This window comes from Neoarius graeffei, chromosome 8 (assembly GCF_027579695.1).
Source record: "Neoarius graeffei isolate fNeoGra1 chromosome 8, fNeoGra1.pri, whole genome shotgun sequence".
Lineage (NCBI taxonomy): Eukaryota > Metazoa > Chordata > Actinopteri > Siluriformes > Ariidae > Neoarius > Neoarius graeffei.
The window spans coordinates 27,355,131-27,382,708 of NC_083576.1; the positions used below are offsets into that span (position 1 = coordinate 27,355,131).

Below are 27,578 nucleotides of genomic sequence, written 5' to 3' on the forward strand. Positions count from 1 at the left end.
GCACAGTACTGTGTGCCAACAACACCCAGTAACGTTAGCAGCACAGCCGAAAATGAGACCTCAACTTCTGCATTGGGGATGCTTCCATTTGTTGCTGGGTGAGTGAGAGAGAGAGAGAGAGAGAGAGAGTGTTTGAGTGGAATGAATTCTGAATGATTAGGATGTAGGCCATACTGTGATGTCTATGTAGGCTATGTTTTCCCCACCCTGTTTGTTCTCTGAGTGGATTGGCTTACTCTCGTCACCTTTGGGCAAGTTAAAGATGTTCGGTTGATGCTCTTACCTTCCATCTTCTTTTTGTCTTTTGAATGCTTCTCTGGCGTGTGTGTGTGTGTATGAGGGGTGATTGTCTGGACTTACATGGGGGTGCTCTCCTCTGCATGGTGTCCAGGGGGTGTGAGTAGAATGAATTCTGATTTGATTATTTTAATAAATGTAATTTTGTTATTTCAAACACTCGTAAATAGTAATTATTTGAGGTTTAATCTGGTGTTCAGTATGATTTATTCTTCCCTAATGAGTGCGACAAAGGTATTAAATTTCACTTGAAATGGCATTAAAAAAGTCTTAAGTCTTAAATTTTGGTTTAACAATCCTGGGGGTACCCTGTTAATGTCACTGCGAGAGTTGCTGATTTCTCCAACGCTGTGTTTTTTTTTTTTTTTTTTTTTTTTTTTAAATATATATGTATTTATATACACAGACACATACTAGTGCATCTCAAAAAATTAGAATACCATGAAAAAGCTCCTTTTTCATAATTTAATTCAAAAAGGTAAATTTTTATATATTCTATATTCATTACATGTAAAGTGAAATATTTAAAGCCTTTTTTGTTTTAATTTTGATGATTATGGCTTATAGCTCATGAAAATCAGAAATCCAGTATCTCAAATTATTAGAATATTCCCTAAGATCAATCAAAAAAGGATTTACAATACAGAAATGTCCAACTTCTGAAAAGTATATTCATTTATACACTCGATACTTGGTTGGGGCTCCTTTTACCATGAATTACTGTATCAATGCGGTATGGCATGGAGGTGATCAGTCTGTGGCACTGTTGAGGTGTTATTGAAGCCCAGGTTGCTTTGATAGTGGCCTTCAGCGTATCTGTATTTTTGGGTCGGGTGTTTCTCATCTTCCATTTGACAATACCCCATAGATTCTCTATGGGGTTCAGGTCAGGCAAGTTGGCTGGCCAATCAAACACAGTAATATCATGGTCAGCAAACCATTTGGTAGTAGTTTTGGCACTGTGGGTAGGTGCTAAGCCCTGCTGGAAAAGGAAATCAGCATCTCCAAAAAGCTCATCAGCAGATGGAAGCATGAAGTGCTCTAAAATCTCCTGGTAGATGGCTGTGTTGACTTTGGACTTGATAAAATACAGTGGACCAACACCAGCAGATGACATGGCACCCCAAATCATCACAGACTGTGGAAACTTCACACTGGGCTTCAAACACCTTGGATTCTGTGCCTCTCCACTCTTCGTCCAGACTCTAGAACCGTGATTTCCAAATTACATGCAAAATGTACTTTCATCTGAAAAGAGGGCTTTGGACCACTGAGCAACAGTCCATTTCTTTCTCTCCTTAGCCCAGATAAGACACTTCTGACATTGTCTCTGGCTCAGGAGTAGCTTGATATTAGGAATGCAAAGTTGTATCCCCTTTCTTGAAGATGTCTGTTCATGATGGGTCTTGATACACTGACACCAGCCTCAGTCCACTCCTTGTGAAGCTCTCCCAAGTTCTTGAATCAACTTTTCTTGACAATCCTCTCAAGACTGCAGCCATCCCTGTTGCTTGTGCACCTTTTCCAGCCACCCTTTTCAGCAATGACCTTTTGTGGCTTACCCTCCTTGTGGAGGGCATCAGTGATCATCTTCTGGACAACAGTCAAGTCAGCAGTCTTCCCCATGATTGTGGTTGTGTGTACTGAACTAGACCGAGAGATACACTGTGTTCATACTGTTTTACTCAAACTCGAAATGAAATATTCTCTCATTTTGAGATGGGTTTTTTTATGTTTTTGTACTGTATGCCATACTGATTAAAATAAAAAAAAAATGTTTGAAACATTTTAGTTTGTGTAATGAGTCTATAATATATAACATTTTCACTTTCTTAAATAACTGATGGAAAATATTGAACTTTTTCACAATATTCTAATTTTTTGAGATGCACTAGTGTGTGTGTGTGTGTGTGTGTATACACACGTGTGTGTGTGTGTGTGTGTGTGTGTGTGTGTATATAAAATACACACACACACACACACACACACACGTATGTATATACGTGTGTATGTTTTGGTATTCCTTCTATATGTTTTTTGTAATCTGTTTCAGAGAAGAGACTACACTGCACTTACCAAGTTCTTGCCACCTAAACATGAGTATGTGCTCGCAGTGCGGATTATGCCAGTGCAGTGCAAGCTGTACAGATACTATCTGGAACACTTTACAGGTAAAGCTCTATCCTGCAAGTTGGCTTGTGATAAGGTTTCATTAGTTAACTGCTTCCTAAATAATATTCTGAGAGTGTCATGTTTTTGTGTTTTTACATGGTATAGGTAACTAGCAACTTTAGCTCTTAGCTTATTAAGAGATATTATTTGGCTCACCATCAGTCTGTCATTTCCAAAATCCTAATTTACAGTCAAGCCGGAAAGTCTGCACACCCCTTTCACTTTCTCCACATTTTATTACGTTACAGACTTGTTCTACAATAGATTGAGTTCATTTTTTGTCACAGAATTCTACACAAAATAGCCCATAATGACAAAGGGAAAGCAAGTTTTTAGACATTTGTGCTAATTTATTAAAAATCAAAATGTAAAATATCATATGTACACAAGTGTGCACATCCTTTGATATGACACCCAAAAGTGAGCTTAGGTGCATTTTGTTTCCACTGATACTGCTTGAGATGTTTCTACAACTTAATTGGAGTCCACCTGTGGTAAATTCAATTGATTGGACATGACTGGGGATTGCCAAGACCTGCCTATAAGGTCCCACAGTTGACAGTGCATGTCAGAGCAAACTCCAAGCCATGGGGTCAAAGGAATTATCTGCAGACGTCAGAAACAGGACTGTGTCAAGGCATAGATCTGGAGAAGGGTATTGAGGTATTTCACCTGACGTCACAGGGTCACGTGACGCCCCGGTGTCCGCCATTTTGAAGATCAAGCTAGTTAATGTCAACAACATAGTAGCTAGTATGTTACTGTAGCAATGTTTACGTTCAGTCATTTGGATGACTGTTAAAACCTTTCAGTCTCAAGTTTTTCCTTTACTGTATTTAATAGTTTACTGTAATTATGATCCGGCAGCTATTTACACCGGATCCAGTGCAAATAGCTGCCGGAGCGCGCTCCGGCTTGCTCCCCCTCAAATTAAGCAGCGCACTCCGGCTTGCTCCCGGAGCGCTCCGGCTGTGGTTCCGGAGCGCGCTCCGGCTTGCTCCCCCTTAAATTAAGCAGCGCACTCCGGCTTGCTCCCGGAGTGCTCCGGCTGTGGTTCCGGAGCGCGCTCCGGCTTGCTCCCCCTCAAATTAAGCAGCACGCTCTGGCTTGCTCCCGGAGTGCTCCGGCCGAGGTTCCGGAGCACGCTCCGGCTTGCTCCCCCTCAAATTAAGCAGCGCGCTCCGGCTTGCTCCCGGAGTGCTCCGGCCGAGGTTCCGGAGCACGCTCCGGCTTGCTCCCCCTCAAATTAAGCAGCGCGCTCCGGCTTGCTCCCGGAGTGCTCCGGCCGAGGTTCCGGAGCACGCTCCGGCTTGCTCCCCCTCAAATTAAGCAGCGCGCTCCGGCTTGCTCCCGGAGTGCGCTGCTTAATTTGAGGGGGAGCAAGCCGGAGCGCGCTCCGGCAGCTATTTACACTGGATCCGGTGTAAATAGCTGCCGGATCATAATTACAGTAAACTAGTAAATACAGTAAAGGAAAAACTTGAGACTGAAAGGTTTTAACAGTCATCCAAATGACTGAACGTAAACATTGCTACAGTAACATACTAGCTACTATGTTGTTGACATTAGCTAGTGCTAACAGCTAGCTGCTAGTACACTGCTACAACACAGACACCGACCCTAATAATACAGTTCTTGGTCATTGCCTGGTAACAGCAAATTTATAACGGGCCATGTCTCAACAGACTAAGAAGTTATTTCAATGACATTTAATAACATTTTGTTTATCCTGAGGACCGAAAGTAAATGAAAATGTGAACAAACCTTAGCTGTAATAAGATGGCGACCACCGGCTCCAGGGACGACCCACTGATGTAGGCATGTTACCCAGCCTGACACAAAATATTTGTAGGCATCCAAACTCTTATACGCTTTCAGATCAATACCCGTGTATGGCGATGTTTTTTTTTTTTTTTTTTAAGAGATTTTTTGGGCTTTTTTCACCTTTATTTGGATAGGACAGTGTAGAGACAGGAAATGAGCAGGAGAGAGAGACGGGGAGGGATCGGGAAATGACCTCGGGTCGGAATCGAACCCAGGTCCCCGGATTTATGGTATGGCGCCTTATCCACCTGAGCCACGACGCCCCCGGCGATGGGTTTTTAACGACATAGGTATACAGATCATGTGGGCCGAAGACAGGTAAAGACGAGGGCTTCGTGTACTTCCGTACGTCAGTGAACAATCCTGGTGGAAGCAGGTAAACGTCGTTCTCTAAGCCTGCTAACCTCAATTTTTGCAAATACCTCTCCCTCTGCTCGCCCTGTAAATGCCCTACGTCGCTGGATAGTGAAGGTGTTTTCTGCATCTCGCTCCTTTTTCTTTTATGTTTTTCGTTTGTCGCCTTCCTCGCATTCAAACTGATTCGAGCCGTGACGTCCAAAATGGCAGCCTAACGATGCATCACATGACTTGGTCACGTGGGTGAAAAACCTCAATAGAAAAAAATTGCTGCAGCTTTACAGGTCCCAAAGAGCACAGTAGCCACCATCATTTGTAAATGGAAGAAGTTTGGAACCACCAAGAATCTTCCTAGACCTGGCCGCCCGGCCAAACCAAGCAATTGGGGAAGATTGGCCTGGGCCAGGGAGGTGAGCAGGTACCCGAGGGTCACTCTGACAGAGCTCCAGTGTATCCTTGTGGAGATGGGAGAACCTTTCAGCTCATCAACCATCCAGACAGCACTCCACAAATCGGGCCTTTTCAGGTAGAGTGGCCACTCCTTAGTAAAATGTACATGACAGCCCATTTGGAGTTTGCCAAAAGGCACTTGGAGGACTCTCAAACCATGAGAAACAAGATTCTCTGGTCTGATGAAACCAAAATTGAACTTTTTGGCCTGAATACCAAGTGTCATGTCTGGAGGAAACCAGGCACCGCTCATCACCTGGCTAATGCCATCCCTATAGTGAAGCATGGCGGTGGCAGCATCATGATGTGGGGATGTTTTTCAGCAGCGGGAACGGGGTGACTAGTCCTGATAGAGGGAAAGATGAATGCAACTAAGTATACACTGAGATCCTTGAAAACCTTCTCCAGAGCACTCTGGACCTCAGACTGGGGCGAAGGTTTACCTTCCAGCATGACAACGACCCAAAGCACACAGCCAAGAGAACAAAGGAGTGGCTTCGGAGAAAGTCTGTGAATGTCCTTGAGTGGCCCAGCCAGAGCCCAGACCTGAATCCAATTGAACATCTGTGAAAAGAGCTGAAAATGGCTGTGTACCCAAATGCTCCCCATCCAACCTGACGGAGCTTGCAAGGATATGCCAAGAGGAATGGGCAAAAATGTCCAGAAACAAGTGTGCCAAGCTTGTGTTGAAGCTGTAATTGCTGCCGAAGGTGCATCAACCAAATATTAGGCTAAGGGTGTGTACAGATATGTAACCCCTAAAGAACCTATTTTTGTCAGTAAAATAAAATTGTATATTTTCTAAAAATCTGCTTTGACTTTGTCATTATGGGCTATTTTGTGTAGAATTTTGAAACAAAAAATGAACTCGATCTATTGTAGAATAAGTCTGTTAACGTAATAAAACGTGGAGAAGGTGAAAGGGGTGTGCAGACTTTCTGGCTTGACTGAAAAACTGTCCCCGACACACACTTGGGTTAAGTCATATTGTAACTTAAATTGCGCTGTTTCTAAAGTAGATCTGCAGCTGGGGGATTGCATAGCAGCTGGTGTGGATCTGCCTATCCAGACAAATTCCCACATCATCATCTCTTCCCCCCCCCCCCCCCCCCCCCCCCAAAAAAAAAAAACATTTTGGCAGAGTTTTCCAGCAGGTGTTTTGTTACGCCAGCTGGACGCTGTGGCACTGCATTTCTGAGCATAGTGTACTTGATACTGTGCGTTTTGTTCCCGAGCAGGACTGACCTCCAGGTTCAGATCAAACTTAATTTATTGCTCAGGTTCAAACTTGCTTTATTTGGGTCACGTTTTCTTTTTTCAGTCAAGTGAAAAACCTAGCCTAATGTTTCTTTTTGTCAGTATGGATTAAGCAGTTATAGTTTTGAAGGTTTTTGGTGCTGCAAGTTTGGCCAAAAATAATCTCAGCATTTGTTTTAGTGCATAGCGAATGCTATCGCACAAAACATTTACTTGCATGGTTCAGAACATGATTATAGTGGTGAGTCTGTGAAGTGGGATTTCCTGGTTTGAATACTGGCAAAACTAATTATAGTAAGGAGCAAGGAGAGAGGAACCTCAGATCTCACTAGATTTAAAAAAAAAAAAATGGTGTGTAATAACGGGTACTGAAAATATTCGGTTCATTAGCGACTAACCCACCAGGCAAGTAAAAGCTCCAGCCATATGCATGTGTTTTGGTTGCCTGGAAATCTAGTTGACTAGAATAAAAAGTGGTAGCTAATGTAATAATGCATGCTGAGCTAGTGGAGTGCATTAATACAGACTTGGGGGAAATGAAGAATTATATTATGATTATAATCTTTTAACAAGGTATGTAGTGTAGCACATCTTTGTGCCTTTGACAAAAAGTCAGCAAGCCACTGGTGAACTCTTCGGCTATGAGCTGTGGCATTCTATGCTCACATCACACATGAAGTATATTATTTGAGTCTGGTATATTATCCCTCGCCCAAACAAAGTTTGGCAGGGAATATAGAACAGGGATCCCAGACGTCCGCTATTTTTCTAGCCAAAGTGGTGGTTTTTTTTTTTTTTTTTTAAATCTCTTGTATATCCGTTAAAAATGTTTAAGTAAAATGACCAGCAGAATATGTTCTGATTTGGTTTGCTTGTTTAGCGATGTTTTTGTCAGCTTCGTTTGTTCTGGTTGACATTCGGCAACACTCAGAAGTTAAATTGATGTAAATACCGCGAGACTGTACACGATAGAACGAGAAAACAATATGGCTGCGCCCATTTGCTAGAAAATGTATTTTAACTCCGTTCGTGCTTTTGTTTCTAATGCGTTGAACTTAATTCAGTATGCAGGGCTGTGAAATTTCCACGGATTCTGTCGCGAAAAATATCTTCACAAAATGTCTATTTTTGCATTAAAAATCATTGGGGGGGGTCTAGTCGGTTTTAATCGCCTTGCACGAGACCGGCGGCTCAATACAGCCGGACTCGCGGAGTTTTATGCCAGCTGAGCGTGGAACACGTCTTGACTGCGACTCAGGAGCAGTGTTGCCAGATTGGGCAGTTTCAAGTGCATTTTGGTGGGTTTTGAACATATTTTGGGCTGGAAAACGTCAGCAGTATCTGGCAACACTGCTCAGGAGTGCATGACAGAGCTAAAAATAGCTATTGCGTGACCTGGCACCGCGTACGTGAATTTTGTACTTACAGGGTGCAAGATCAGACATAGTTAAGATGCCATCAAAAAGGAAAGCTAAGGAGGTGTTTGAGAGAGATGCAAAGAGGGCTAGAAAAGAACACACAGACAGACTGAAGGAAAAGATGAAAAAGAACAAGTTTGCAAAACTGAAAGAGATGGTGTTAAAGAAAAGAAAATTAAAAGACTTTCATTAGATGCTGTTTGACAGACTATGAACATTTTGTAAATAGCTTTAATAGAGGAATGCAAATACTATAGAACTAATAACTAATAGCCTTACTGAAAGATGAATTGAAAGAAATGGCTGGGAGTGATGCAAAGAGGAATAGAAGGAGCCAGAAGTAAAAGAAAAGATGTAAATAATATATTAGATAAGAAACATTTAGTTTTTTTTTTAACTTTTGCTCTGTAGACAAGAGACATTGTGACAGATTCTTGGAAAAAGCCAGGACATAATACAAGAATTAAGTGTAATTTGGAAGACAACAGGTATCTCTCACTTAAATATTGAGCATGATTTTTAACAAAGTCATTTGTGAAAATGACTTTGACCCAAAGTCCCTTTGACCCCTGCTGATAGTTTCTTGCATTCCTCTATTTTTTTCAATTACTGCTGGGATCCCTGATAGAAACAAGTTCCATCCGGCTGTCTGTTCAGTCACATTTTCATTTCCGGTCCATATCTTTAAAACTACTGAAGATATCTTCATGAAACTTTGCATAAATATCAAGGAACATGTGAACTGGTGCTATTTTGGATTTTTGAAAAAAGTATTTTTCATATTTTTACATACAAAATAGATTTTGACTTGCTTTCTAAGAGCAGTGTTCGTTTCCGGAGCGCATGTCCAAAACTATTCACGATACAGATTTGAAACTTGGTATACATGTTAATAAGGTAATTGTAGAGGTGTCTTTTCGTACTAAGAAATTTGAGATTTTTTTCGTGTTTCCATGGAAACAATTTCAGACTTGGTCTCAGGTTAGTCTTGGGGTAGGTTTTTGTTTCTGGAGCAGAACTTGAAAACGAGCAGTGGTATGGCCTTGAAAGTTGGTGTGTGTTAATTGATTAAGTAATGTATATGTGCTTTTTGATACTAAGAAATGTGAGATTTTCATTTTTAGCTCACCTGGACCAAAGGTCTGGTGGGCTTATGTCATGGGCTGCTGAGGTCAGTGTCAAGAGGAAGGTTTGGTTTCCTGCAGCAGAACTTGAAAAATGTGACCCATAATATCTTGAAAGTTGGTATATAGGGCAGGGGATATAGATGAGACTGTTCTTCTGTGTTTTTTTTTTTTTTTTTAATTCTTGATTCAGAAGAGTCTGTCTCATAAGGATGCGAGTTAATCCAACCAGTAAAAATCATTTGGCAGGACTCAGAATGAGAAGTGTCCACTATAGCTACAGTGTGCGTTAAGTTTGAACGTGCATAGCAAGTGAAAACATGGAAGTTCCCATCATGTAGTTCAGCTTCATAACTCAATAAACTGTTTTTTACCGAGCAGGTGTCGGTTCTGCCTTGGAGGGGGGAAGAGGACGTGCAGGCACAAAGCTTTTCCAGGATTTCCAGATGCTCAGCAGAATCTGGACACATCCTTGGTGTCTCCAGCTGGACTATATCAGTAAAGAAAACAAGGTAAATGAACAAAGACACACAACTGGCGAGCTGCAGGCATCTCTTCCTTCATCAGCAGTAAAACAAACCCAGGGGAATGCTGGCGTTTCCTCGTAGTCATCACTTTCTGCACGCAGTCAGTCATACCGAGCACAACAACCTTGGTAGTTAGTGTGTGTCCAACTGATGTAACTCGAAGACAAGTTTTATATTTGCTTTGCTGCACTGGCTAAACATCAAAACACTAACACATGTCTGTATGGAGCTCACTAAAATCATGTATGTTTGTTTGTTTGTTTGTTTGTTTGTTTGTTTGTTTTAATCCCCTTCTGGCTGAAAGGCCCGAAGGAGGATTATGTCGTGGCGATGTCAGTCCGTCCGTCCCAGGAAATCAACTCCTCTCAGTTTTTGGAGGAATTTCATGAAACTTGGCGGAAGGCTTTGTTATAGGACAGTAATACACATATTGCATTTTCGTTTGCAATATATTGTAGTGGGGGATATTGTGCTCTCAGAGCACTCTTGTTTATTATTTAGCCATTTTAGTAAAAATAGCATTTTAAAAAAATTGTTATAAAGAAATGGTCTTTTCTTTTATTTTACCCATTGTCAGTCTCTATAAGCCTTTTCACCAAAATAAGATGACTGCTTTAGCAATTGAGTATGCTACCCAGCCTTTAAAATCCTAACAGATAATCAAGACAGGGTGTCTCGCATAGTCTAAAAATTTTTTTTTTTGAGAAATCAAAGCGCACACCCTAAAGGACTGGATATCACATGCTAATGACATTACCCAACTTGTCACTGAACTGAACATGCACAAAAACATATGCTTTCCTGTTACCAGGAGACAGTGATGGCAAAACAAACATGGAGGCCGCGCCCAATTGGTTCAAAGCTTCAGCATTTCCAACCCCCTCCCCCCCGTGCAGTTGTGATGGTTCCTTGAATTGACATTGTACAGGCATTTATGCTCCTGTTCCAGCTCTGTTAATTCAGCCTCCTTAAAGGCACTCCACTCCAGTCATTATTGCCTGTCTGCTATTTTTCACGCTTCTTGATTTTCTGTGACAAATGTCAACACTGGCTGCCCCAAAAATCTGCAGACGGGTGCCGACCAGCACAGACTCCACCTGATTGTAAATCGTGGCTATAATCAGGGTAAAAGTCTGGCTTTAGTTATTTTAATTGAGTGGCTCTTTTCAGTGCTCTATTTAAACCCGGTTTGACTCAGTTAAACATATTAAACAAATAACTGCATTTGGCTGCATGCAGTTTAAGACATCAAAATTCGGAGCTCATGATTTAATGCAGCAGAATCAGTAAAAATGCTGTCTAACATTATGCGAGTCGCATACTTGAGTTATAAGTGAATGCGATATGTTTTATTAATTGATGAAGCAAACCGTTTAAAATGGCTGAACCTAAAATGCGTGTCGTTCATTTGAATACGACATTTCCAATGTTGAGAGAGTTTACAGTTTTTCTTTTGCATGCTTTAGTCATTGTACAGCATTTGGCTGTCCATTAAAAATGATCTGAAGATTTCTAATAATAACTAGGGAATAAAACTTTTTTTTTGGGGGGGGGGGTGCTGTTAAAAGACAATCAACAACAGAGTGGTGTGATGTGGTCTGATAGCCTTAAGCTGATTATTTTTCAACAACATGTCTTGAAGCATATTATTACTTTTATACTGCAGCAATTTGCCAGTGATGATTAAAGAAGAAACAAAAAGCAGCTTGTCTTATTATTGAGAAATCTCAAAGCTTGCTTTCCTGAAGACTTTCCTATTTTTAGAAAACGTAATTTGATCTCTGACTGCTACAAAGTGCTGACACTGGAGACAAAAAGTTTTCATGAAATATGAAATTACACACATTTTTAATGTTTATATGAAGCATCTGCTGTAATAGTTGCAGTGTATGTCGTTAATCAACAGTGATGTGTTAACGTGAGCACTTTTTTAATTATTATTACACCACAACACTGCTAAATTCCTGAATCTGATTGGTTGAATAATTTTCTGTAACTGCATTTCCGATGATGTTCAGCTGCAATGTTTGTGTTAATGTCAAGTAATTGTCATGGATCGTCCAAGTATTAACTTTTGTTTGTTTGCAAAATGAATGAATCATTCTGATGTTAATAATCCAAGATGTAATTTGCTATGAACAGGGGTATTTTGATGAAGACAGCATGGATGAATTCATTGCGTCTGAAACAGAGGAGTCCTCAATGAGTCTGACTTCTGAAGACGAGAAACCCAAAAGGTCAAAATCCTATTTCAACTTGCTGCATGTTTGTCTTTTCTGCTCTCACTATGCTGAGGCATGTTTCCACAAATTGCATGCAGGAAGAAGAAACGGGGGAAAGGCAAAGGTGAGAGCTCGGACAAGTCCGACAGTGACGATGTGGAGGTGATTAAGGAATGGAACACGAGCTCCCGTGGAGGAAACCCAGAGGGGAGGAATAGAGCTGAGCCTGTAGAAGAAGGTAAATTTGGTTCAATTTGACTGCATTCTCAGTTTAGGTGTCCTGGGTTGTTTTCTCAGCCAACATTTAATAACTTCCAAAGGTCTCGAACCAAAGCAACTAATGTGACTGAATGGTGAGACGGATATATATTTTAAAGGTGACACATTATATTGTTTTTCCACAAGTTAGCACAGTTCCCTGAGGTCTTAATATTTGTTACATGCTTTGGTCAAAATACCACAAGGATAAAGCACCGCAGTTCCCTTCTCACCCTGTCTAAACAGCCCTGTTCAAAATGGTTGATTTGAGTGCCTGTTCCTTTAAATGATGAGTCACTGCTGAACCCCCTTCTGCTGGCCAATCAGGTAGCTCTTTCCTCATGAATATTTATTCATGAAGCCAGTTCTTAAAGGAGATACACAGAACCTTTATTTTGAAATACATTTTTGAGTGGATAGTATCTCTATCCTTGACTCTTGTATGCTGCATAATTAGGAATTAAAAAAAATTTATATATTTTTGAGAGTTAAAATCGGCCGCAAAGTTAGCATTCGAGCTGCCCCACTGAGCCAGCCAGCCCTGAGTGGGTGATGTCACAGCAGGAACTGGTGCTATAGCCCAAAGCCAGACTTGGCAGGCGAGAGTGGTTGCAATGGCCTCTTCGTTCGGATTTGTTGGAGATTCTTCCGATTCTTTAGATAGCGATACATCTGACTGTGATAGTCCTGAACTTGGAGTGCATGTACATACTACTGCTATACACGTAGAACTGTATCCGTTCGAACCATCGGAAAGCGAATCCGATAGTAACGCGTTGGCCACAGAGGCCCCCACCTTACAAAATAAAGCCAGAGAACAAAGCCATCTAGAGAATTGGATGGAATTGAACTGACAATCTCATTTGACTCTCATTAAAACAGGATAGGCCTTATAACTTATGCAACATACATGTACATGCATGCATTTTCACTGATAAAAACGTAAAAGGCTAATTAAATAATCGGATGACTGAGACAATCACATTCTGAAGCAAATTAAATAATCTTATACTGGTAACTTAAATACACAATACAAGTTACATTTATGAATCTAAATGCAGGTAAACGACGTTTGTTGTTTGTTATGTAGCCAAATGAGAATCGCATCTTACCTGTCTGTGTTCTCGCTTCTTGAAGGCCAACCTTGTGGCCAATTGTTTTGAAACAATCTGACTTTCAGTTCTTTGTTTATTCGCGTCTTCCACGTAAGGGTGAGATATTGCTCCTGAGGCAAGCATATCCAGCAAGGGGGGGGAAAAAGAATATCCAGTGGAGAAATCTGATGACTGGTCCACTCATTCTCTATTTTCTCCATACTGAATACTCCACCATTACTGCTTGGCTCTGGTGCAACTGAACTTACTTTCCTTTTCTTGCAGTTTTCTTTTTCTTTAATTGTTCGTGCTGCACCTTCTTTCAATATGGGCTTATAGCCAACACTCCTCAACAGATCAGAGGTTCCGTACGAGTCCTCAGTAAAATGTGCAGAGCAGAGGAGAGACTACTTCATAGGCGCCCAAGCCATGAATTTCTCGTAAAACGTGACCAAATCTTTGCAGTTTGGACATTCTTGGGCCATGAATGCAACATATCACCTTCTGTCATGTTGCTGTACCCGCCAGCAACACATCTACGTGACATGGTGAGAAATTAGCTCAAAATGGAGGTTCAAAGTTGCAGTTAGCTCTGTGTTCTAGTATAGTGGAAATGGCAATGAGACTGATAGCCTTCCTGCTGTGACATCACAGATATCTCAAGGTCATTCACTCAGACCGCTACCTATATGAATCACTTTAATTGTAAAAGTTACTATATTAGCTTTATTGTCGACGCTTAAAACTATTCCTATGCTATTCTTGAAGTTTCAAGGCATTTATAAACAAAAAGTGAGGCCATGGTTCTGCGTATCTCCTTTAAGCTATGAGTGGAGATACTCAGATGAACAAGTGAAATAATTCTAATGAGCTCCATTTGTGACGTAGAAAGAAGAGCCAAATCTGAACGGCTTGTTGAAGCACATTGTTTTCTGAAATCGGCAGCACAAAAGAAACTGACTGGATGTCATCTTTCAGAGCTTTTATGGTTTGGTAGGCTCCAAATGTACTGTATGTACACAAGCACTGAAAACATGTTTTTGTTTTTGTTTTTTTCATCATGTGTCCCCTTTAATTCTTAATTGTTACAATTAGCAGTGATTTATGATTATCAATGAGACATGGTGGAGTTGAGGATGTTAAGGTTTGCGATGGGAGTGACAAGGTTGGACAGGATAAGGAATGAGCACATCAGAGGGACAGCACATGTGGCGAGATTGGGAATTAAGCTAAGAGAGATGAGACTGAGATGGTACGGGCACATCCTGAGAAGAGATGCAGCGCATGTTGGAAGGAGAATGTTGAGGATGGAGCTGCCAGGCACACGAAAACAAGGAAGGCCAAAGAGGAGATACATGGATGTGGTGAGAGAGGAAATGAAAGTGGCAGGTGTGGTAGAGAAGGATGCAGAAGACAGGGCGCAATGGAGATGAAAGATCCGCTGTGGCAACCCCTAATCGGGAGCAGCCAAAAGAAGAAGGAGGAACTCTAATTTGCATAATTTGTTTTTACTAATTTTTCAAACTTTGTATTCAGTATACAACCATCAATGTGCCTGCCAATTTCCATGTAAATATTTTGAAAAATAAGTTAAGAAAAAATATTTGATCTCATTCGTTAATGAGGCCTATTTTGGACCATGTATCCTCATACTTAATATTACGTCAGGATAAACATATTTTAATTCTGTAAAAAGTATGCTGTTCTGCATTCATTTCTGAATTCAGTGAGCAGTTTCAAGCAATTTGTATTGAATTTGAATTTTTACCTGACATGCCTAACAAATGTTCAGAAACAGGAGGAGTACTCTCTCAACAGAGACGTGATGCAGCTCAACTTGTGCCATGTTACTAACTAGCTAATGTCTCAGCTTGGGCTTTTCACAACAATGGACTTGCCACTTCATGAATTAAACGTCATATCCGGTCTTGCATGGTTCACATGTCTCGGAGTTTCGCGCTCTGTAGCATTCCGTTAAGTACAGTCAGGTGGGAATACACAATATCTGTTACTTTTTTCCTTTTTGGAAGACTGAGTGGGAATGACTGTTCTCTCTTCTATGTTGTTTTTAACCTCATACAATAACTTATTACTGGTTTTAGGATTTTGTATGTGAAACAAGCTTTAAAGGCTTAAGAAAATGGGATGAAAATGAGGATGTTAAGGTTTGCGATGGGAGTGACGAGGTTGGACAGGGTAAGGAATGAGCACATTAGAGGGACAGCACATGTGGAGAGCTTGGGAATTAAGCTAAGAGAGATGAGACTGAGATGGTATGGGCACATCCTGAGAAGACATGCAGAGCATGTTGGAAGGAGAATGTTGAGGATGGAGCTGCCAGGCACACAAAAACGAGGAAGGCCAAAGAGGAGATACATGGATGTGGTGAAAGAGGACATGAAAGTGGCAGGTGTAGGAGAGAAGGATGCGGAAGACGGAGCAATGGAGACGAAAGAGCCGCTGTGGCAACCCCTAATCGGGAGCAGCCAAAAGAAGACGACGACGACAATTTGATAATTTATCTTTTTGGTTCTCATGGTGCTGTCACCACTCTGACCTTGCACCATGGAACAGATGAAAGATCTGTTTTGAATGTGGCAGTGGGAGAATAAATGCATCCTTCTCTGTCCAGTCATCTTGAAAATCTGTTTTCTCATGGTCAGAGAAAACTCCCACCTTTCTGATCCTGTGTCTAGCCCTGTAGCTAGTAACTGGTTCAATGAGCTTCCTTTATCTAAGTAATTAAAATAAATGGTGAAAAACTTTGTGTCTGCATACAGACTGCTGTCCCCCAGATGATGACCCCTGATGTAGAGCACCAAGTGCTTGAAACTATAGGCTATAGTCACTTGCTCGCAAAATTTTTAACTTTTGCCCAATTGCAATTCTGGTAATGCTAGTGGGGGGGGGGACTTTCACTCGGCGACTTGGGGGAGGGGAACTGATATCTAATATTATTTAAGCACAAGTCACCTGAAATTCTATTACAAAATATATTTTTTCCTGTTATGTGAATGTGTTGTACCAGGCATTCACCTTTTGTTTGTGTTGGTATAACAAAATGGGAATTCCGACTTGACTGTTGCATCATAGATTTCTTTAGCATGGTTATTGTGTGTGTGTGTGTGTGTTTCATTAGTTCGTCCCAGCAACTCGGCTCCTGGCAGCCCGTCTCCTGACTGGTACAAGGAGTTTGTGAGCGAATCGGATGCTGAGGTTCTGGAACACTCCGGAAAAATGGTGCTTTTGTTTGAAATTCTGCGAATGGCAGAAGATGTGGAAGATAAAGTGTAAGTTTGACTTGTTTGTGCCTTGTTGTTTATTCTGAGGATGTATAGTTTAACCGAATGCATTGTTTGTTTGTAGTTTGGTGTTCAGTCAGTCACTCATTTCACTGGACCTCATTGAGGATTTCCTGGAGTTAGCTAGCAGAGCCAAAGATGAGGGGAAAAACTCTCCTTACAAAGGTAGGCATCTGATTGGCACTTTGGAAAGCCTGCATGAAGCCTTAGGATAGATGAATATACAACCCCAATTCCAAAAAAGTTTGGACACTGTCTAAAACATGAATAAAAACAGAATGTGAAGATTTGCAAATCACGGAAACCCTACATTTCATTGAAAATAGTACAAAGACAATATATCAAATTATTGAAACTGAGAAATGTTATGTTTTTTTGAAAAATATATGCTCATTTTAAATGTGATGTCAGCAACATGTTTCAAAAACGTTAGGACGGGCATGTTTACCACTGTGTTGCATCACCTCTACTTTTAACAACACTCTGTAAATGTTTAGGGACTGAGGAGACCAATTACTGTAGTTTTGAAAGAGACATCTTGTCCCATTCTTGCTGGATATACAATTTCAGTTGCTCAACAGTTTGGGGTTGTCTTTGTCATATTTTGCGCTTCAAGACAGGTCTGGACTGCAGGCAGGCCAGTTTAGCACCTGGACACTTACTACAGAGCCATGCAGTTTTAATATGTGCAGAAAGTGGTGTGGCATTGTCTTGCTGAAAGAAGGAAGGCCTTCCCTGAAAAAAAGACTTTGTCTGGATGGCAGCATATTGCTCTGAAACGTGTATATATCATTCAGCATTAATGATGCCTTCCCAGATGTACAAGCTCCCCATGTCATGTGCACTAATGCCCCCTCATACCATCACAGATGCCAGCTTTTGAACTGTGCACTGACAACAAGCCAGATGGTCCCTCTCTTTAGTCTGGAGGATGTTGTATCCATGATTTCTAAAAAGAATTTCTACTTTTGGTTCATCAGACCTCGGGACAATTTTCCACTTTGCCTCAGTCCATCATAAAAGAGCTCGGGCCCAGAGAAGGTGGCGGTGTTTCTGGATATTATTTATAGCTGATTTTAACTTGCATTTGTGGATGCAGTAATGAACTGTTTTCACAGACGATGGTTTTCTGAAGTGTTCCTGAGCCCATACACTGATTTCCACTACAGGCACGTGTCTGCTTTTAATGCAGTGTCTCCGGAGGGCCTGAAGATCACAGGCATCCAATGTCAGTTTTCAGCCTTGTCTCTTGCATACAGAGATTTCTCCAGATTCTCTGAATTTTTTAATGATATTATGTACCATAAATGATGTGACCCACAAGTTCTTTGCAATTTTACATTGAGGAACATTATTCTTAAATTGTTGCATTGTTTGCCCATGCAGTCTTTCACAGAGCGGTGAACCCCTCGCCATCTTTATTTCTAAGAGACTCCGCTTCTCTGGGATGCTATTTTTATACTCAATCATCTTGCTGACCTGTTGCCAATTAACCATATTAGGGTTTTTTTTAGCATTACACAACTTTTTCAGTCTTTTGTTGCCCCTGTCCCAACTTTTCTGAAATGTGTTGTTGACATCAAATTCAAAGTGAGTATATATTTTTCAAAAAACAATACAATTTCTCAGTTTCAACATTTGATATGTCTTTGTACTATTTTCAATGAAATATAGGGTTTCTGTGATGTGATTTTTTTTTTTGGCAAATCTTCACATTCTGTTTTTATTTATGTTTTACAGTGTCCCAACTTTTTTTGGAATTGGGGTTGTATCTGAAATGTAATGATGCTGTCTGTTCTTGACTTGGTTGGATTCTTTGCCACTGTAGCATAAAGGAGCTGCTGTGTGTGTGTAGTAGGATATGCAAAATGTATTTTTGTGTGTGTGCTCTGTATGTTTAAGTTTAAGCACACTGAATGTTATGCAAAAATTTTTTTAAGTTTATCCAGCTCTCGATCTTGGTCACACAAACAGGAGCTTGATTAAACCTGCTGTTTCTTTAATGCACATTTGTTGCAAATGAGCTGAATGTTATGACTGCCTCGTTGTACATTAATGGAACAGTTTGGGTTACATTTCAGCGTATCATTTGTTTTAACCGAGACATTTGAAGTCTTTTTTTTTTTTTTAATGGCTAGACTTGTTTGGTCATCTTATGACCCAGAACACTGGTCAAGAAACATCTCTCATGTTTAATGACTGACTTAAAAGGTTGGTGGTCAAATTTAGGAGCTCATCTTTTGCTTTTAGTGCACATCTGACACAGATCCGAGTTAAAAGGTCTCGGTTTCTCACACATCCTACACGCTTGGACCCAAAGCCTCTGGCATAAGGTCATTTTCCTAATTAAACTTCAGCAGCTGTTTTTGCTTTCATTTTGAAAATGATTAGACCTTGACTATTTTTTTTCTCATTCCCCCCCAAAAGACGTTTGCTTAAGGCTTTGCAATTTGTAATGAAAAGATCACAGAGAAGTAATTGGAAACATACTGTAATGTTGGTTATGAACACACTCACAGGGGGAGGCAGTAATATTAAAGGCCAAACCTGAGTACCCTCCACTCAGCCACCTATCTGTGTGCATTCTTATTTTACTTAAGCTCTACATGAATGCAGCTGGCTCGTCAGGAATGATCACGCTGCTTCCAACACATTGATTTTGTTATGACTGGATAAGTTTGTTTGTTCTTTGTGAGAAACTTTAAGCAGCACAAGGCACTGGCTGCTTGTATTGTTATTTTGCGAGGCACTTGTACAAAATGAATCTCTGCTGACTGGGTATAATGATGTTTTCTCTTGAAGGTGAGGGCAAGTGGTTCAGGAACATTGACTACTACCGATTAGATGGTTCGACTAATGCCTTGACGAGGAAGAAATGGGCTGAGGAATTCAATGACACCAGCAACATTCGGTAAATTTTTTTTTTTTCCCGCTGATGTGCGGCAGCCAGAGACGACGACTCCGCTCTGTATCTGCAAGGGGAACTAGTTTCAAATGGTTGAAATGGCTTCAAATGCATCATAAAACATGGCTTCAGATGCATCATATGTTACATGCGTACCCTAACTAACGACAAGCACAATTCACGTGGAGCAGCTTGGGCTAATTCATTTGCAGGCCTAAAAAGGCTGAGGAGTTCAGTCTTAGATGATGGCTTCTGTGTTAGCAACCACGATCTAAAAAGAACCGAAATTCATATTCTTGGGGGAAAAAAGGGTTCTTTATTAGTTCTTTTGTTTGTTGGGTTGGGGAAACCTTTACAAGGTTCGATGTAAAGCCCTGGGTTTCCCTTGCAGAAATGATATCAAATAAAATCAATTTGGAGAGCTAGAACCATCTAAAGAGCTCTTTTTAAGTTGTATTTTCATAATCATTTTGATGCACAGTATAATTAGTAAAACTCTTTCTTGCACCCATATACCAGAGTTGGAGCTTTGTATTAGTTGATGCAGAGGTTCATATTGAACTGATTGCTTACAAAGAAGGGGCAGAAAAATTCTACTAAACTTAAACGGCATAGCTGAATTTGGAACAAGAATATATTCCAGCAAATCCAAAAAAAAAGTGTTTTTGTTTTGTTTTTAAAGCCCTCCATCCTCTTTCCATGAGGTGTAAGCACCTCTCTTTCTTTTTCCCATCAGGGGTCGTCTTTTTCTCATCTCTACAAGAGCTGGCTCTCTAGGGATCAACCTAGTGGCAGCAAACCGGGTCATTATCTTTGATGCCTCATGGAATCCATCTTATGACATTCAGAGCATTTTCAGGGTTTACCGCTTCGGCCAACTGAAAACGGTGTACGTCTACAGGTTTTTGGCACAGGTGAGGAATGCATCACTAAAGATTTTTTTTTCAGACTCTTTGTGAAGTGTATACAGGTATATTTTTGCACTCCATCGCTTGAATATGATGTACATTAAAAAAAAAATTTAATGTGGCTCCTGAGTGGCCCAACAACAAAGCATTTTGAGATCATTAGTTCGAATGCCAGCGGTGCTACAGCCATCCATGGCTGGGAGCCAAGGCAGAAAAGTTGGCCGTGCAGTCTGCTACATAAATGCTCGATCCCCCCATCAGTCAGTGACACTACTCCAGTTGTGAATGTCGGTGAACTACGTACATGAAAGAAGGTAGATGGTGCTTTTCCTCAAAGTGTGTTACACTGCCCTGTGACGCAGCATGAAGGGCAGTTTGTAAAGATGTGGTTGGCTGGCTTCGTGTGTCTCGGAGAAAGCCTGAAGGTGGGGAGGCTTTCACCCTTCCCAGGGTAGGTGAGAATTGGCAGGTGACCAGACTAGGGAGAAAATGTGGAAAAATGGACGTGAGAAATCAGAAATGTGTTCTTTTCATATTAAGTGTAAACTAGTGAAGTTGATTGTATGTGGTTTCTCTAAAACCCTGGAACCCTCTAAGATCAAAGTCCAATCGTACCCTAATGCCATTGGTCTGTTTTAAAATAGGGAACCATGGAGGAGAAGATTTATGATAGGCAGGTGACCAAACAGTCCCTGTCGTTCCGTGTGGTGGACCAACAACAGATTGAGCGCCACTTCACCATGAACGAACTGACTGAACTCTATAGTTTTGAGCCAGACCAGCTGGATGACCCATCGGAAAAGAAAAGCAAGCGGTCCACACCCATGTTACCCAAGGTAAGGAGCAAGTTTTCTTCAATTCCCATGCACCCTGCTAACTACATAGTGCAGTTAGGATGCAGCAGAACTAGCACCTGTAATTATTTGAATGTGTATCTTTTTCTTATTATCAAGTCACACAAGTTTAATGCTCCAAAACCTGTTTTGTGGGTACATGCTGCCTTTGAACTTTACAGGGGGTGATAAACTGTGTTTACTCATGTGGCTTGGCTCCAAAGCATTTATTGTGCTTCAAGGGGTAGTGGTAAATGGGAGGGGTGGGATGTTTTAGTGTTAGCGCTGTCCCAATAGTCGCCCCCCCCCCCCCCCCCCCCCCCAGTACTTTGGCACAGGTGTGCTGTCACAGGAAAGAGCCCTGCAGTGTTTACGAGAATCCATTGGGCTTAGATAGTGCATCCAGCCGCACACAACGACGAGCAGCTGCAGAGAGTGATGCCTCTGTTTACACGTATTTACCAGAAAGCGTTTATATTGCAAAACTGATGCTGGTGGAAACTAATTGGAGACAAAGAAATCCAGTGCAGCTCCATCGAAATGTGTCCAAATGCACACAGCTGCACAGATATTTGTCTGTTTACTTTTATTTACCACAGACGGTTTATCTAAGTATCAAAGTCGACCCCCACTGACATGACTGCTCTCAAAAGTTAGCTTGAATTCATCATTTTGAGCTCTGTTGCTTTGTTCTTTGACCTTTTCAGAGACGTTAAGTTCCCATTCACTTTTTATGTGGATATTGCAAGCGATTAAATCAAAACTCTTTTCTGGTGACAGCTACATTACATTGATGTTTTGCGATAAAACATTACATACTGATGGAATGACTCAAGAAGTGGCGAAGTGAGAGCTCTATTGCAAGAGCTTGAGTTTTATTCCTGACTATGGGGGTGATGCATATCCATGTGGAAGGAATATTTCGGCACTGGCTTTTATGCCAGCCTCATTTATTGGTTTGTTGTAGCAGCAACACTTGACAAACAGTTGCCAAAAATAAATTATCTCAACCTATCATGGATTGACAATTTATTCGCCAGTGTTAAATGGAAAAAGTATGCATTGTTTTCCTTTGATTACAGTGTCATCTCAGATTGTTCAATGTTTGGCATAAAATTCCTTTAAAGGTTTTTTTTTTTTTTCTTCATTTTGTTTTTGATTAAATCTAACTGGTATGCTCAGATGGGCTTGAAGCTCTCTAGAGATGACTACATTTGGCCATATGTGCACCAGAATGCATCAAGTCAGCTGTTATGGATGGAATCTGCTGGCTGCAATAGTATGAAGATGAGTCAGTCATCCCTCATAAAGCCTTTAGTCCTATCTCTATTTTTCACTGTGCCATGGCCAAGTTTATGGAACAGAGGAAATATTTTTCAACTTGGCAGAACTTGTATCTGTTTTTTTTTCACGACCCTGTGAAGTATACCCTTCTGTCAATATTTCTATTCCTTCCTTCAGCACTTTCAGTATTTAATTAGTTGGAAATGTGTCAGAGGTCAACGGACATACGAACGTTTTGTATTGTGATATTTCTCTCCTCCTCCAAAGTATGATTTAGCAATAGCAGCCACTACCCCATCTTGCTGCCCTAGGTATTTCTGGGAAATCTCACTCCACCCCCTTTCGTAGCACACACATCCTGCTCAGTCAGCCCTCCTGCCTCTGAATGTGGCCTGCAGCAGCTCTGACCTCCCTTCCCCTCACCCAAACAAGCCTGCCATCATGAAGGCCATCTGTTTAAAGCTGATTCACTGCTTTGTCTCTGAAGTTTTCAAAGGAGCACCGTAAACTTTGCCCCCCCCCCCCCCCCCTTTTTTTTTTTTTGTTTAAAAACCTGATGACTGGTCATTATTCAAAACACCCCTTTAGGATGCCCTTGCACTCTTCAGAGAAACTAATTGGAGACAAAGGAAGCTTGCAGACTTCCACCATAATGACAAAGAAGAGCACCATGGCCCAGACATGAGAGCCACCCAGCTTGGGGTCTGGAGCAGCCTCAGGCCTTACTGAAGTGCTTTTATGTACCTGGGCTCTGGGGTTGAGCCAAATGACCGTGTAGGGTGGGGCCTGGCCTGCCTTCCTGGTGGCTCATTGGTGGGAATGTAGTAATTTGCTACTGTTCCAAGTTCCCTGCTGACTGGGCCTCACCGAGCAAAGGACCAGATTTCAACTGAAGATAATTGGCTGCAGGAACCAGTATTAATAAGCCTCCCCAGATGTTTCTCAACTGAGCTCCCCCCCCCCCACCCCCGATGTTTTTACGTTTTAGTCTATACCAGGGATAAAAGGCATAAGCACCATGCGTCACACTTCTTGTTATTTTCTCACTTCAGTGCCACTCTGAATGTTGGCATAGAAAGCGAGTGCTTTTGACTGCTGGACATCAGCCATTGAGTAAGATTGGAAAGCTGATGAAGGCTGCCATGATGGAAGGCGGACATCAGGAATCATGCCAAACGTGAAGTGCTCGGCTTGTGGGAGACTATTTATAATGGGGCAGTAAGATTATGTGTATAATTTGTGTGCAGCTGTTTTGACTGGCTACGGTCAGGTTTTACAAATATCTCAAGCCATTACATTCCACCAAAAAAAAACCCTCCTGCCCCTGGAGCCCTTGCATGCACCTGCAGGTCAAGAGCAGTGTCTGCTGAAATCTCTCTATTTACAGAGGATCTTGCACATCAGTAGAGCCATGCATATTGTTTTGATTGCTTTTTGTTGCATAACCTCTTTGGGGCCCTTCACAGGCTTTTGTGTGAGATCTTATTGGATGGTGTTCTTTCACTTTTAATGAACACTTGACCCTGAAACACGTTAAATATTTTTGTACTGAGATTTGTAATGTGCTTAGCAAGTCTAGCGCTAATTTAATGGCTTGTGTCTGTATTTTCATTATTCCTCGAAGAAGTTAGTTGCTACACTACTGCCATCATAGGTAGACATTGCTACCTCAGTTACAGTGGTGTTTAATAGCGGGGGAAAAAAAAGAGCAGGAGCTTCTTGTTCTCTCTCACTCATTTTCCAGTGAAGTTTAAAGGTGCTATATGTAAGATTTGGCCACCTGACAAATTCATACTCCACATTCCAAACAAATGGCTTAGTATGTCACCAGAAAGTTGGAATGCCCTCCCACTGTCATAAGAAACAAGGAAATGCACAGTCCGTCCTTCTGTTCCCCCAGACGCATCACCCCAACACCACTTCGCACAGAATATCACACACTGAATCTAGTGAAAAGCTAGTTTTTTAGTTGATCCAGTACTGGGTTCATACAACCAAACATTTACAGGTATGATTTATTAAAAAAAACCAAATACTATCAAATAGCAGGGCACGAATATGCAAAACTCAAGCAGACTGCTCAAACTCTTAGAGCCAGTGAAGATAAAACTGCAGTAATCACATGTAGCATCAGTCTACAGTTTGTTATAGGTTACTTAACTCAGTTTTTCTCAAGGTGCTCATAGCAAGAAAACGGCCACAGCAAAACCATAGATCAGTGCCATTTGGATTGTGGTTGTTAGTTGGACTTGGGATCTGTTTTGAATTGTCCAAACCAGGTCAGTAAGCATGGTCTGTTTGCGATGTAAAGCTGCCTCGGTTTGGGTAGCTAGCTAGAGGACAAACTAAATGAGCTAGTTTCATATAGCTGTTCAAACGGGTCTGAACCACGTATCGACAAACGGCCAACTTTGCAAACATTGTAACACCTGTCAGTTATGTTATACAATTAGCTGTCTTTTATAAGCTCTCATTAAATAGCCAACGTTAGCATTAACAGCTGTTTGCTTAGTAGTCTTGAAGAAACTTTGTAAGATCTGCATCGAGCTTTGTCCCTTTACTCGTCAAGAGCTGTCTCCAGCAGTGAGTGGCAAAACCAGTGTTTTTAGAAGCGAACTCAATTTTCTTCTACCTGCTTGTTAAGCCTGACACCAATAGTGAGTTCTGAGTCCAAACACTCCTTCAGTCTTGCCAACTTGTACAACCCCGATTCCAAAAAAGTTGGGACAAAGTACAAATTGTAAATAAAAACAGAATGTGGAAGTTTCAAAATTCCATATTTTATTCAGAATAGAACATAGATGACATATCAAATGTTTAAACTGAGAAAATGTATCATTTAAAGAGAAAAATTGGGTGATTTTTAAATTTCATGACAACACCACATCTCAAAAAAGTTGGGACAAGGCCATGTTTACCACCGGGAGACATCCCCTTTTCTCTTTACAACAGTCTGTAAACGTCTGGGGACTGAGGAGACAAGTTGCTCAAGTTTAGGGATAGGAATGTTAACCCATTCTTGTCTAATGTAGGATTCTAGTTGCTCAACTGTCTTAGGTCTTTTTTGTCGTATCTTCTGTTTTATGATGCGCCAAATGTTTTCTATGGGTGAAAGATCTGGACTGCAGGCTGGCCAGTTCAGTACCCGGACCCTTCTTCTACGCAGCCAAGATGCTGTAATTGATGCAGTATGTGGTTGGCGGGGCGGCACGGTGGTGTAGTGGTTAGCACTGTCGCCTCACAGCAAGAAGGTCCTGGGTTCGAGCCCCAGGGCCGGCGAGGGCCTTTCTGTGCGGAGTTTGCATGTTCTCCCCGTGTCCGTGTGGGTTTCCTCCAGGTGCTCCGGTTTCCCCCACAGTCCAAAGACATGCAGGTTAGGTTAACTGGTGACTCTAAATTGACTGTAGGTGTGAATGAGTGTGAATGGTTGTCTGTGTCTATGTGCCAGCCCTGTGATGACCTGGCGACTTGTCCAGGGTGTACCCCGCCTTTCGCCCGTAGTCAGCTGGGATAGGCTCCAGCTTGCCTGCGACCCTGTAGAAGGATAAAGCGGCTAGAGATAATGAGATGAGATGTGGTTTGGCATTGTCATGTTGGAAAATGCAAGGTCTTCCCTGAAAGAGACGTCGTCTGGATGGGAGCATATGTTGCTCTAGAACCTGGATATACCTTTCAGCATTGATGGTGTCTTTCCAGATGTGTAAGCTGCCCATGCCACACGCACTAATGCAACCCCATACCATCAGAGATGCAGGCTTCTGAACTGAGCGCTGATGATAACTTGGGTCGTCCTTCTCCTCTTTAGTCCGAATGACACGGCGTCCCTAATTTCCATAAAGAACTTCAAATTTTGATTCATCTGACCACAGAACAGTTTTCCACTTTGCCACAGTCCATTTTAAATGAGCCTTGGCCCAGAGAAGACGTCTGCGCTTCTGGATCATGTTTAGATACGGCTTCTTCTTTGAACTAGAGTTTTAGCTGGCAATGGCGGATGGCATGGTGAATTGTGTTCACAGATAATGTTCTCTGGAAATATTCCTGAGCCCATTTTGTGATTTCCAATACAGAAGCATGCCTGTATGTGATGCAGTGCCGTCTAAGGGCCCGAAGATCACGGGCATCCAGTATGGTTTTCCGGCCTTGACCCTTACATACAGAGATTCTTTCAGATTCTCTGAATCGTTTGATGATGATATGCATTGTAGATGATGATATGTTCAAACTCTGCAGTTTTACACTGTCGAACTCCTTTCTGATATTGCTCCACTGTTTGCCGGCGCAGAATTAGGGGGATTGGTGATCCTCTTCCCATCTTTACTTCTGAGAGCCGCTGCCACTACAAGATGCTCTTTTTATACCCAGTTATGTTAATGACCTATTGCCAATTGACCTAATGAGTTGCAATTTGGTCCTCCAGCTGTTCCTTTTTTGTACCTTTAACTTTTCCAGCCTCTTATTGCCCCTGTCCCAACTTTTTTGAGATGTGTTGCTGTCATTAAATTTCAAATGAGCCAATATTTGGCATGAAATTTCAAAATGTCTCACTTTTGACATTTGATATGTTGTCTATGTTCTATTGTGAATACAGTATCAGTTTTTGAGATTTGTAAATTATTGCATTCCGTTTTAATTTACAATTTGTACTTTGTCCCAACTTTTTTGGAATCGGGGTTGTACTTTGTTGCTAGATTTGGTGAATTTTTAGACCCCTTTCGCGACTTTAATTCAAAAAGAACCTGGTGACAAGTCCACAACTTTCAGCACGTTAGTGACCATCTTGAACTCTATACAGCTCTCCAGCTCGCATCACAGCTGCTGTTATACAAGTTTAGAAAATTGGTTCTCTTGACTTATCAGTAGGTAATGTGTGAGTCTGAGTAGCATCCAGTCTGCCTCAGCCCAAAATGAGAGCATGAATTCAAAGTGTTATGAGACAGGTTCGGCCATCCTGTCTCGGGGCTAGCTGGTTAGCATGCTAACTTCACGAGATCTCTCTGCACCACAATATGTAGATGTCTTTTGACATAACATTAAAACTGTTATTTCTTCATATTCTGTTGACAATTTTAGTTTAAAACATATTGCACCATTAATGTAGCATTTAATAAGAAATCCAACTTGCAACCCCATCAGCAACCAGAGGAGCCTGTTCAGTGACAGAATGCTCCTTCCCAAGTGCAGGACAAACAGACTCGAAAACTCCTTTGTCCCTCACGCCATCGGACTGTACAACTCCTCTCTGGGGGGGAGGAGGGGTAACAGGAGGACAGAGGACGGGAAGGAGCAGTTGCTGTTGCCTAGCCTAGCCTAACAATAAGCAATACCGGACAATGTGCAATATAA

The 27,578-nt window shown here is 41.5% G+C and overlaps 1 protein-coding gene across 2 annotated transcripts in view; it reads left to right on the forward strand.

Moving 5' to 3' along the window:
- The window catches only part of atrx (ATRX chromatin remodeler), a 117,295-nt gene that overhangs the window by 56,612 nt on the left and 33,105 nt on the right, over positions 1-27,578 (forward strand). For both annotated transcript variants that reach the window (XM_060927506.1, XM_060927507.1), the window contains exons 22-30: positions 2,351-2,468; positions 9,281-9,411; positions 11,569-11,663; positions 11,747-11,886; positions 16,140-16,290; positions 16,367-16,467; positions 19,105-19,213; positions 19,944-20,121; positions 20,760-20,951. In XM_060927506.1, coding sequence (XP_060783489.1) covers positions 2,351-2,468; positions 9,281-9,411; positions 11,569-11,663; positions 11,747-11,886; positions 16,140-16,290; positions 16,367-16,467; positions 19,105-19,213; positions 19,944-20,121; positions 20,760-20,951 — 1,215 coding nt within the window. The remainder of the gene's footprint in view (positions 1-2,350; positions 2,469-9,280; positions 9,412-11,568; positions 11,664-11,746; positions 11,887-16,139; positions 16,291-16,366; positions 16,468-19,104; positions 19,214-19,943; positions 20,122-20,759; positions 20,952-27,578) is intronic.